General features: G+C 41.0%; 1 protein-coding gene across 1 annotated transcript in view; it reads right to left on the bottom strand.

Annotated features, from left to right (window-relative positions):
* hydin (HYDIN axonemal central pair apparatus protein) overlaps positions 1 to 13,163 on the bottom strand; it is a 905,740-nt gene that overhangs the window by 519,233 nt on the left and 373,344 nt on the right. The window contains exon 14 of the mRNA XM_043707374.2: positions 5,786 to 6,021. Within this exon, the coding sequence (XP_043563309.2) occupies positions 5,786 to 6,021 (236 nt within the window). The remainder of the gene's footprint in view (positions 1 to 5,785; positions 6,022 to 13,163) is intronic.

Here is a 13,163-nt window from a genome sequence, read left to right as displayed (position 1 = left end):
AAGAAGCGAAAATCACATCACCAACCCAAGGAACCCTAAACACTTAATTTGAACAGGGGACATAACACCAGAGCTTCACCGGAGGCTCACTGATGATGTTACCTAGTATGGTGACAAAACGTCTGAAAACAAACCTTCCAGCTCAGAGAGCAAACTTATATCCAGATCCTCAACCTGAACTACAAATCTTCTCAAAACTCGATAAAGGATAGATACAGTTAACCAAAGTATAATGCAAGGATTAGAAAAAAATATTGTGTGAAAGTTAATTTCCCTCAAGAAATCTCCTCTATTGCGCCCTGAACAAAATAGATTGTTCACAGCCTATTATTCACAAAGTAGGAAGGATGTTGTGAAACTTGAAAAGGTTCAGAAACTATTTATAAGGATGTTGCCAGAGTTGGAGGGTTTGAGCTATAGGGAGAGGCTGAATAGGCTAGGGCTGTTTTTCCTGGTGACCTTATAGAGGTTTATAAAATCATGAGGGGCATGGATAGGGTAAATAGACAAGGTATTTTCCCTGTGTTGGGGGAGTCCAGAATAGGTTTAGAGTGAGAGGGGAAAGATTTAAAAGGGACTTAAGGGACAATTTTTTTTTCATGCAAAGGGTAGTGCATGCGTGAAATGAGCTACCAAAGGAAATGTTGGAGGTTGGTAGTATTACAACATTTAGAAGGCATCTGGATGAGTACATGAATGGAAGGGCTGAGTGGGATATGGGCCAAGTTTTGGCAAATGGGACTAGATTAATTTAGGAAGTCTGGTTGGCATGGATGAGTTGGACCGAAGGGTCTGTTTCCATGCTGTAACTCTCTTTGACTCTACTACTAGAAGTGGTTGTATAACTTAACACTTTATAACAGAAATCAATATTACAAATCTTAAAGTGAAAAGTCAAAATTGTCTTTTGTGATTTTACATATATAAATAGGACAGTGGGAAATATAAGAAGAATGACTAAATTTGAGAAAAGCAGCACTATGAATAAAGAATTTAAGCTATCCTTTGAGACAAGCACGCCTGATACAGACCTGAAGGACTACAGCCATGCAAATGAATAGGATGAACAGGAAGATCCCAAGGCCTGGCAATTACAGTGTTTGTTAAATACCATGGGAACCTGGGGTTGTCCATGGGTGTCCATCATTGATTAGGTGTTTGACAGGATTAGGTGGAAGGAATTAAGGGGAAGGACAGTGACTATGCAGTATTTGCATTTTTAAAATTAAATTCATTTGTGGGACTTGGTTGTCACTGGCTGGCCTGCATTAATAGCCCATCCCTATTTGCCCTTGAGAAGGTGATGGTAAGCTGCATTCTTGAATCGCTGCAGTCCACTTGCTGTGGATTGACCCACAATGCCGGTCGGGAGTGAATTCCAGGATTTTGACCCAACGACTATGAAGGAACAGCCATATATTTTGAAATCAGGGTAGTTGGAGGGGAACGTGCTGGTGATGGTGTTTCCAAGTACCTGTTGCCCTTGTTCTCCTAGGTGGAAGTGGTCATGGATTCGCAAGGTACTATCCAAGGATCTTTGGTGAATTTCTGCAGTGCGTCTTGTAGATAGAACACACTGCTGCTACTGAGCGCCGGTGGTGGAGGGATTAAATGTTTGTAGATGTGATGCCAATCAAGTGGGTTGCTTTGACCTATTCTTCTACAAAGAATAGATACTTTCCAATTAGAAAGAAAAATTCCAAGGGGATGAGCCACCATCTGTGGTTAGCTAAAAATGGTAAATAATGTGTCAAAACATTTTAGCCTGAAGGACAGAGATCCAGGTACAATTCCAGTTCGGGTGACTGTCCGTGTGAAGTTTGCATGTTCTCCCCATGTCTGTGAGAATTTCCTCCAGGTGCTACAGTTTCCTCCAACTGTCCAAAGATGTGCAGGTTGGGTGGATTATCATAGTAAATGTGTGGTTATGGAGATACAGTGGGGGCTGGGGTGGGGTGGGGGTGTGGATTCTCTTCTGAGGGTTGGTGCAGACTCAGTGAGTTAATTGGCCTCTGCCTGCACTGTAGAGATTTTATGATTCTAATAGTAAAGGGTTGGTGAAGGATGGAATTGAGCTCATAAGGAACAGGCAAGGTAAACTCCTCACTGCAGAGTATTAAACGAGTATATGATTTTAAGATAAAGAAAAATAAATACAGAGGAACCTCGATTATCCGGCATTCAATAATCTGAATTTCGGGCAAGATCCCAATGCTTGGCTAAATTATGTTATCCAACATTCGATTATCTGAATTTCAGATTAACTGGCAAGATCACAAGGTCCCGATGTTTGCGTAAACTATGTTCTCCAGCATTCAATTATCTGGTATTTGATTATCCGAATGAAATACTCCCTGCTCGTGTCCTTCGGATAAGCCAGGTTCCTCTATAATTATGTAAAGCTGGGTGGCATGTGAGTCAATTTGACAGAAAAAATACAAAAAGAATTTTAAAATTAACAAAAATTGAAAAATTAGAGTATGTGAGAAAGATAGCTCAAACAATAAAAACAGATATGGAGAATGGAATCTTTTCCGCCACTTATGATTGGTCAATGATGAGACAGGTGATAAAATATGGCGAAATCAGGAAAATGAGATTCTCACATCAAGTTTAATTTTCCACACAATGTTTTAACAGCAAGACAAGAATCTTACTCGTAAGTGGCAAGAAGCCTATTTGCATACATTTACATCTCATTATTACCTAACCTCTCCTCATTTATAAGTAATTTGCTATTCTCAATCTGGAAACTAGACGGCAACAATTGTCAATATACAAGTCTGAATGAATATCTGCAGCTCCAAATCACCACTTGCTTCTGTCTTGCCTTGCCTTTAGCATAGACACAAAGTCAGGCAGCTAGTCATGTTTGCCAACAATAATCAGTCAAATGGGCAGACATTTTGCTATGTAGAAACATAGAAAATAGCAGTAAGAGTCGATCATTCAGTCCTTTCAGCCTGCTCATCCATTCATTACAATTATGGCTGATCATTCAACTCAATAGCCTATTCCTGCTTTCTCCCATATCCTTAGATCATTTCTCCTGGGACTTGTGTAAGATCCCTACATATAATTTGCGTCATATCACACTGTTTTATATCATTTCTACATGACAAGTTCAGTGCTCCAGCCCAGGAAATAGGCTTTGCCAACATAATTCATTTCCCCAGGGGAAGGGTATTATGAACTGTACACATGCCAGTCAGAGTACCATATCATAATGCAGATGATTTTAACAATGCAAAAGTCTTTCAATCCGTAAACAGTCAACTCTGATCACCTTATGTACCACATCTCAGATGTCTGTACCAATTATCCTGGAAAAAGCCATGACATCCATATCCCTGATAATCTCAGATTCCTAATTCATTTCAAGGACCAGTTACCTCGTAAGAATGGCTGCTGGGAGACAAGGATTACACTCGACAACCATAGATGATGGCAGATGATATAAACAATTCTTTGACTGAGGCGAAGTGCAGATACAATGCAACTCATTCTTCAACAAGGGCCATAATAGGACAGATGATTGATCTCCTGAAGGTGAGATGTTTGGACTAGTGTGGGGGACACTTCAAACAGAGACTGCCACATATTCTTTGTATAATGTGCTACATAACTGGAGCAGGCAAAGAGGTGATGAGATTAGTTCTGAAGGGCAGTATGCCTTCCGAGAAGATAGATGACAACATTGAGTAGGAGGAACATCTGCATAACCAGGACCCAGAAAAAACAGGGCTTGATTTCCAGCACACTACCCCACTGAAACATTAGCCAAATTGTTAATTCTAATTTTCCAAAGTTCCCTACAAGCAGGAAAGGTTCTATTAAATTTGTAAATAATTAATGTAACTCCCTTGATTCAAAAAGCAGGAACCTACAGGCCAGCTAGCTTAACAATTGTCATTGTGAAAAAGTTATTATATAGATGTTAAGGCAGGACACTGCGAAACATCCAAAGTAATCACTCAGAGTCAACATGGTTTTGTGAAAGTTAAGTCAGGCTGAACATTACTATTTTCGTCCAAACGTGAGTTACGTGGATTTTGTTTGGAGACATTCTCACCGCAAAGCTTAGTCAAAGTTCCTGTGGTATCATACTTAATTCCCTTCCCCACCCTCACTCATGTCTGATTCAGACCCCATCTAACCACATACTAATTCCAAAACAGCTTGACACTCAACAGATATCTGCCAAAAAAACTGGCATCCCTTATGTCCATACCATCTTTGAGAGGCTGCTGTGCACCTCACCTAGAGCATAATAGCACAGAAGCCACAAAGCCATGCTGCCCACCTTGACAATCTATTATGGCCTTCTGCATCCAGCTTGCACATACTGAACTAGGTGTTCAATCATGTCCTGTCTTTCATCCACAAGGCAAGCTTCCTCCAGCTTGTTGCCCATCTTCCTCCTCAGGTAAGTGCATCTATTTGCCCAGCTCCTCAGTATTTATCACACTGTCTCTTTGCCTGCTCCAACTGTGCAAAACTAAGCATAACAGGTTGGTGCAGGACCCCCTGAGCACACCGCACCTCAGAACCAGACCTTCTGCAATCTTCTCATCTTGTCTGTCACGGTACTAGTGCATCAACTTGGCAAATGTATCATGCTGGCTGAGTGATCAACATCTTACAGCTAAAATGGAGTGCCTGCCCATCAGGGACGTACATCAAACATTCTACTTTCTGTTGGACTGAATGAGTGAAAAATAAAGATTAAAAGCTATTGAGAAATGCGCTAAATTTTCTTCAAGATTTCCTTTGTGATATTGGACCCTCCTCCAACTCTCAACATGTCTCTGAACTAATATCTGGCTGAGGTAGGAATTCACTCCCTCCTATTCCATTTGATAACACCTGGGACCTGTATTTTGCAAGCACTTTACTGATAAATCTCAAGAATAAAATGTGAACATCTCCAAATTTGTTAAAAACTGTTGTGAACAAGGGAGATTCTGACATGAAAACCATATGGAATACTTCTTAACTAAGTCACCAACATAATGAAGTATGTTTTTGAAAAGGGTTGTTGCAAAGTTGCTTGAAAACCCTGCATGCAATCAAGTAACAAGTGACTCTAAGAAATTATATTGCCTTGCTTAGAGGGCATTCTGTGCTCATAAATTAACATGAAATGCACAATGTCATCAAAAGATAGGATCAATTTAAAATTGTGTAGCTCTTTTGTAGATTCTAGAAACTGGCTCATAACAAGGTAAACGAGAGATGATTTGCACTTGTAAAGGTGGAAATGAGAGCAATTAATCTGCTTAAGTGGCTGCTCGATGTACAAACTGCTAAATTAAACACATAAATATAAATTATTCTTTTCATTATCTCCCATGAAGAGTAGACTTTCACAGAGAAAAATGGATGGTTTCAGCTTTAATCATGATTATAGAATGATGAAATCTGCAGGTGTGGAGTCTGCATCAATATCATTATTTTCAGGTTCACAGCGTGGGATTTCATGACAAAAATGTAAATAATAATGGGGCTGCAATCAAACTTCTTTTTAATTCTTTCACATAAAATTCAATGGACAACCTGAAGAGGTAATTCACATCCACCATAGTTCAAAAGTATGATAAAATGGAAACTTACAGTCAGGACAGTATAACTTTTTAAAGAGAAGCCAAGTCAAATCAAATCATGTTATTTCATTCTCCATCTCAATGCCCAGATACTCACATGAGCTGGCAGAAGTTCCACTGAAAGTCTTTTGTTCGTGTCAGTATGGATACAGATAAGTGAAGGCTAAGTGATATTTTATTACCTGAATCTCTTTTCCAACATGGGACTTAATGTTACCACCACTGGGATTTATAGTAAATTCCTTAGGTCGTGCTCCTGATTCGATGTTCATCCACAAATTTATGCTTTTGCGCTCTGAGGCCTGGCTGAAGCTTGTTTGGCTGATTTCACCAGTACCATCACTAGGAACTTGCAACTTAATTGACATTGGTACAAGGGACGTATTGGTAAGGCAACATGATATGGTCTTGGGAAAACCTAGAATTTTTGGAAAGTAAGATTGATAAAAATTACCCATATGTACTGTAGTCAATTCCATTTTAACCCAATACAACTCACAGTTTACCATAAACAATGGGGCAATATTCAATAAGCAGATTGATCAGAGCTCCTCAGAACTCCTGTTAGCATTAACAGAAACATGCAAATTGCAACAGTGACATTATATCATATGTTTATCCAGAATGCTAAACCAAACGTTCTCATTTTCTCATTTGGGTGATTCTAATATTCCCAATTTTATATCCTTATAATCACTGCAGTGCTTCTTTTCACTGGCCATCTTAGCCCAACAAACATAAAACAGATGGTAATTCAAAACCACTCAACGGTCCTGATATTTACAATGCGATGAAGAGGATGTAAGGAGACCAAAAATAGCTGACAAATTGACAAAGCCAGGGGAGGGAGAGAGTACGAATTTTAACACCAGAAACTCCTCGTTATTTAAATCTTTTGTTTTAGCTCCAGCAGCTGGACATATTGACAGCCTGGGAAGCCATTTGGTGAAATAAACAGTGATAGGGATTCTTAGGGATGGTCTCCAAACTTCAGGTGAAGGAAAGATGAACGCTTTTACCTGGGGTATGGAAGAAGTCAGTGATCAGAGTTGGTTGTGAGAAGGAAGTGGACAAGCAAATTCAATGGAGGGGCACATTCATAGACTGGGGCTTTGAAGGTGGAATTAGCCATCACAAACTGGAGAAGAGAGGCCATTTGGGTTGGAGCAAGAGAGTTTAACAGTTGTTCTTTTTGTGGGGGGAGACATTGGGAATTCCAGGACATCTTCAGAGCCTAGCATGAGTACTCTTGCTTGTTTTGGCTTCGAAGATTTGCTTTAAAAAAAGGCACTTAATTCTTGAGCTCCCACCTTCCTTTGCTGACACACTTCTAGACAAATGGAAACATTGTCTATCTCCCTGTTGTTTTAATGAGCTAATGAAATGCCCTTTTGCTTCATGAGACATTTGGCAGCCAGCACTTCCATAATTCCCTCTCATTTTTCCTTTTTTAAATACCGCCCCACTTTCTCGGCCATTAATTTGTCTTCAATCAGTAACAATTTGATTGGAGATAGTCAACTTGGTTTTGTCAAGGGTAAGTCATGTCTCACAAACCTCATTGAATTTTCTAAGAAGGTGACCAAGCATGTGGATGAGGGTAGGGCAGTTGACTTGGTGTACATAGATTTCAGTAAAGCCTTTGATAAGGTTCCACATGGCAGGCTTTTGGAGAAAATGCAGAGTCATAGGATTGAGGGTGATTTAGCAGTTTGGATTAGATACTGGCTTTCTGGAAGAAGGCAGCGAGTGGTGGTTGATGGACGATAATAACATAGGATTCTGGATCAGTGGTGCTGGAAGAGCACAGCAGTTCAGGCAGCATCCGAGGACAGGCAAAATCGACGTTTCGGGCAAAAGCCCTTCATCAGGAATAAAGGCAGTGAGCCTGAAGCGTGGAGAGATAAGCTAGGGGAGGGTGGGGTGGGGATAGAGTAGCATAGAGTACAATGGGTGAGTGGGGGAGGAGATGAAGGTGATAGGTCAGGGAGGAGAGGATGGAGTGGATAGGTGGAAAAGGAGCTAGGCAGGTCAGACAAGTCCGGACAAGTCATGGGGACAGTGCTGAGCTGGAGGTTTGAAACTGGGATGAGATGGGGGAAGGGGAAATGAGGAAGCTGTTGAAGTCCACATTGATGCCCCGGGGTTGAAGTGTTCTGAGACGGAAGATGAGGCGTGTAGGGGTATGGGCTTAGGTTAGTTCACACGTCAACGTAACACTGAGGGCCGAAGGGCCTATTTTGCACTGTATTGTTCTATGTTCTAAACCACGGCTCCCTCGCTCGACCACTTTCTCCCTGCCTGACAGCTACATAGCTGTTCCTTGAATAAGTTCCACATTTCAATTGTGCCCATCCCCTGCAGCGTCCTTCCCCATCCTATGCATCCTAAATCATGCCTAATCACATCATAATTGTCTTTCCCCCAGCAATAGCTCTTGCTCTGCCATATATATCTATCCCTTTTATCGCTAAGGTAAACATGACCAAATTGTGGTCACTGTCACCAAATTGCTCACCTACCTCCAAATCTAACACCTGGCCAGGTTCATTACCCAGTACCAAATGCAAAGCGGCCTTGCCCCTTGTTGGCTTGTCCACATACTATGTCAGGAAACCATCCTGCACACATTGGACAAAAACGGACCCATCCTAAGTACTCGAACTGTAGTATTTCCAGTCATTATTTGGAAAGTCAAAGTCCCCCATATCTACCCTGTTAGTTTCGCTCCTTTCCTCTACATATCTGAAACTATTCGGAGGCCTATAGTAAACTCCCAGTAGGGTGACCTTTCAAAATAATCCTTCACTGCTTTCTTGAATGCCTAAATTGAACCTGCCTTCACCATATTTCCAGGCAGTGCATTTGATACCGAAACTTAGCTTTGTGAAAAGGTTTTTTTCTGACTTCACTTTTGTCTAATTTGAACATCACTTTAAATCTATGCCTTCTCATTCATGTTCCTTTTACAAGGGGAACAATTTCTCCCTAACTACCTTGTCCAACCCACACATGATTTTGTGAATGTATATCAGATTGCCTCTCAGTCTTCTTTTCTCCAAGGAGAACAGTCCAAACTGCTTCAGTCTATCCTCATAACTGAAGTTTCTTATTCCGAGAACCATTCTTGTATTCTCTCCAGTGCACTCACATCTTTATTACAATGTGCTGCCCACAACTGTATACAATATAACAGTTGAGGTCTAATAAGCGTCTTATACAAATTCACTATCACCGCCTTGCTCCTGCACTCTACACCCCTATTAATAAACTTTATTAACTACATTCTCCACCTTCCCACCATTTGCAATGATCTGTTCACATATAGACCCAATTTCCTCTGTTCCTGTACCGTCTTTAGAATTGAGGAGAAAGTGAGGTCTGCAGATGCTGGAGATCAGAGCTGAAAATGTGTTGCTGGAAAAGTAGACTCCAAGGCAAGAGTGTAAATGATATGTGGAGCTTGTTCAATGAGCAACTATTGAGTGTCCTTGATAATTATGTACCTGTCAGGCAGGGAGGAAAGGGTCGTGCGAGGGAGCCGTGGTTTAATAAGGAATTGGAATCCCTTGTTAAAGGGAAGAGGGCGGCCTATCTCAAGATGAGACGTGAAGGTTCAATTGCGGCGATTGAGAGTTATAGGGTAGCCAGGAAGGACCTGAAGAGAGAGCTAAGAGCAGCAAGGAGGGGACATGAAAGGTCCTTAGTCGGTAGGATTAGGGAAAACCCTAAGGCTTTCTATAGGTATGTTAGGAATAAAAGAATGACTAGGGTAGGAATAGGTCCAGTCAAGGATAGTAGTGGGAAGTTGCGTGTGGAGGCGGAAGAGATTGGGGAGACACTGAATGAATACTTTTCTTCAGTATTTACTCAGGAACAGGGCATTGTCGTCGATGTGAATACTGAGTCACAAATAAGTAGAATGGATGGCTTTGAGGTATGTAGAGAAGAGGTGTTGGAAATCCTGGAAAAGGTGAAAATAGATAAGTCCCCTGGGCCTGATGGCATTTATCCTAGGATTCTCTGGGAAGCAAGGGAGGAGATTGCAGAGCCATTGGCCTTGATTTTTATGTCCTCTTTGTCTACTGGAGTAGTGCCAGAAGACTGGAGGATAGCAAATGTGGTTCCCTTGTTCAAAAAGGGGAGTAGGGATAACCCTAGTAACTATAGGCCGGTGAGTCTCACTTCTGTTGTGGGCAAAGTCTTAGAGAGAATTGTAAGGGATAGGATTTATGCACATCTGGATAGGAATAATGTGATCAAGGATAGTCAGCATGGTTTTGTGAAGGGCAGGTCGTGCCTCACAAATCTTATTGAATTCTTTGAAAAGGTGACGAAGGAGGTTGATGAGGGGAAAGCGGTAGATGTGGTATATATGGATTTTAGTAAGGCGTTTGATAAGGTTCCCCATGGTAGGCTACTGCAGAAAATACGGAGATATGGCATTGAGGGTGAGTTGGAGGTTTGGATTAGGAATTGGCTGGATGGAAGAAGACAGAGGGTAGTAGTTGATGGCAAAGTTTCTTCATGGAGTGCCGTCACTAGCGGTGTTCCGCAAGGATCTGTTTTGGGACCATTGCTGTTTGTCATTTTTATAAATGACCTGGAAGAGGGGTTAGAAGGTTGGGTGAGCAAGTTTGCGGATGATACGAAAGTCGGAGGAGTTGTTGACAGTGAGGAAGGATGTGGCAGGTTACGGCAGGATATAGAGAAGCTGCAGAGCTGGGCAGAAAGGTGGCAAATGGAATTCAATGTAGCTAAGTGTGAGGTGATTCACTTTGGGAAGAATAACAAAAAGATGGGGTACTGGGCTAATGGTCGGATACTTGGTAGTGTGGATGAGCAGAGGGATCTTGGTATCCATGTACACAGATCTCTGAAAGTTGCCACCCAGGTAAATAGTGCAGTGAGGAAGGCATATGGCGTACTGGCTTTTATTGGTAGAGGAATTGAGTTCCGGAGTCCTGAGGTCATGATGCAGTTGTATAAGACTCTGGTGCGGCCGCATCTGGAATATTGTGTGCAGTTTTGGTCGCCATACTATAGGAAGGATGTGGAGGCACTGGAACGGGTGCAGAGGAGGTTTACCAGGATGTTGCCTGGTATGGAAGGAAGATCGTATGAGGAAAGATTGAGACACTTGGGGCTGTTTTCATTAGAGAAAAGAAGGTTTAGGGGTGACTTGATTGAGGTGTACAAGATGATTAGGGGGTTAGATAGGGTTGACAGTGTGAACCTTTTCCCGCGTATGGAGTCGGGTATTACAAGGGGGCATAGCTTTAAATTAAGGGGGGGTAGATATAGGACTGAAGTTAGGGGCAGGTTCTTCACTCAGCGAGTCGTAAGTTCATGGAATGCCCTGCCAGTAGCAGTGGTGGACTCTCCCTCTTTATGGGCATTTAAGCGGGCATTGGATAGGCATATGGAGGATAGTGGGCTAGTGTAGGTTAGGTGGGCTTGGATCGGCGCAACATCGAGGGCCAAAGGGCCTGTACTGCGCTGTATTCTTCTATGTTCTATGTTCAGGAATGGCTTATGCCTGAAGAAGGGCTTATGCCCGAAACGTCGATTCTCCTGTTCCCTGGATGCTGCCAGACCTGCTGCGCTTTTCCAGCAACACATTTTCAGCGTCTTTAGAATTGTATACCTATTTTATATTGTCTTTCAATGTATCTCCTACCAAAGTGCACTACCTCACATTTCTCGGCATTGAACCTCATCTGCTACCTATCTGCCCACTCTACAAACTTGTCAATGCCCTTTTTGACTTCCACATTGTGTTCCTCTCAGTTTTTAACTCTTCCACTTTTTGTGTGATCTGAAAACTTTGAAGTTGTCTCCTGTTCCAAGAACCAGATCATCAATATATGTCAAGGAAAACAACAATCCCAATACCTACCTTTGAGGAACTCCACTACAAATCTTCCGCCAGACCAAAATATATCCACTGACCATTATTCCCTGCTTCCTAACACTCAGCCAATTTCTTTTATCCAAGTTGCTTCTGTCCCTTTATACTATGACCTATTACATTCCTCATAAGTCTGTTGCAAGGCAATACTCCAGAAAAATACAGAAAAAAACATGGGTTAACGAGACATATAGCTAAAGAAGGACCTTCACCTCTTTGCCTTCTAATTCTGTGACTGAAAAAGTTTTTAAAAATATTTTCTGTACTTAGTTTGTCATTTTAATGATCTATGTATCCCTTCAGATCTCCACTGTTTCTAACACTTCACCAATTATTAAGTTTTCTGTTCTGTTATTCTTTAAGTCCAAAATGTATAATCTCCATTTTCCACAATGTTCCAAACTATTTAAGCTTTCAATATCACTTTGTAATTTTATGCTTTAATTTGCATTGTTTATAATGCAGTCTATCTATATGTCATGAGTCGATCTGGATATGTGGGTTTCTATGAAAGAATAAAACTGCTTAATAGGCCAGCATGAACGTGGAATAGCTTAATGATTACAGAAAAGAACAAAACAGTGTAAGGATTAAAATGTATTATTATTAACAATAAAGGTATTTAGCTAAAAGCATAAAAGTAACCATTTTAAAAATGACAAATTGTTAGTCTTGTGGTCATAATCCAAGAGTTTTAGCAAGTATAAATCTTTTTAGTTGGAATCCCAGGGAAGGAACCCACAGCTGCTGTCACCTATTCCATACTATGTAACTATAAAACTGTAGCTCCATTCATAGAACATTATAGCATAGTACAGGCTCTTCAGCCCTTGATGTTGCACCAACCTGTGGAACCAATCTGAAGCACACCTAAGCTACACTATTCCATTTCCATCCATATGTTTATCCAATGACCATTTAAATGCCCTTACAGTTGGCGAGTCTATTTCTTTTCTTATCAGCATGGCATTTTATCATAACTGCGGTTGTTACTAAAAAGAATAAGAAAGTCAACATTTCCAGCAAAAGCTCTTCATCAGGAATCTGGCCCTTCCTGATGAAGAGCTTTTGCCTGAAAAGTCAATTTTCCTGATCCTCGGATCCTGCCTGACCTGCTAATCTGACTCTAATCTCCAACATCTGCAGTGCCCACTTCCGCCTACTAAAAAGAATAAGTCATGCATCGAATTTCCCATGATTTTTGTTATAAAAGACTAATTCGAATAACTCTTCAGAAATTACTTTTATATGTTTATTGGATCTCTCCCTATGCATGGGTTTGGACAATTCAAATACTCGTCTAAGCCTTATTTTGGGTTGGTAAAAACTTTAACAGCATTGACTAAGTCATGAAAGCTACAGTGAATAGCTGAAGGCCCCCAAACACAAATCCTTGCAAGACACCACTTATCACATCCTGGTATTAACTTTAATCACTGACTACGACCTCTCAATCCATTTCCTAACCAGATCGATAACTGCTTTCAGTTCAACAGAGTCCATATTTAGGTAACACTTTCTAATTTGAGACTTTGTCAATTGTCCTCTGGAAGTATATATATAAATAACATCCATTTGTCTTCCTTGCCTTCTATTTTAGCCATCTATCCAAAAGATTCTATCAATTTCATCAAAAGTGATCTACCCTT

This window comes from Chiloscyllium plagiosum, unplaced genomic scaffold, assembly GCF_037043375.1.
Source record: "Chiloscyllium plagiosum isolate Xiang-an unplaced genomic scaffold, Cpla_swu_hap1 HiC_scaffold_17, whole genome shotgun sequence".
Taxonomy (NCBI): Eukaryota; Metazoa; Chordata; class Chondrichthyes; order Orectolobiformes; family Hemiscylliidae; genus Chiloscyllium; species Chiloscyllium plagiosum.
This window is presented reverse-complemented; position numbering and strand designations above follow the sequence as displayed.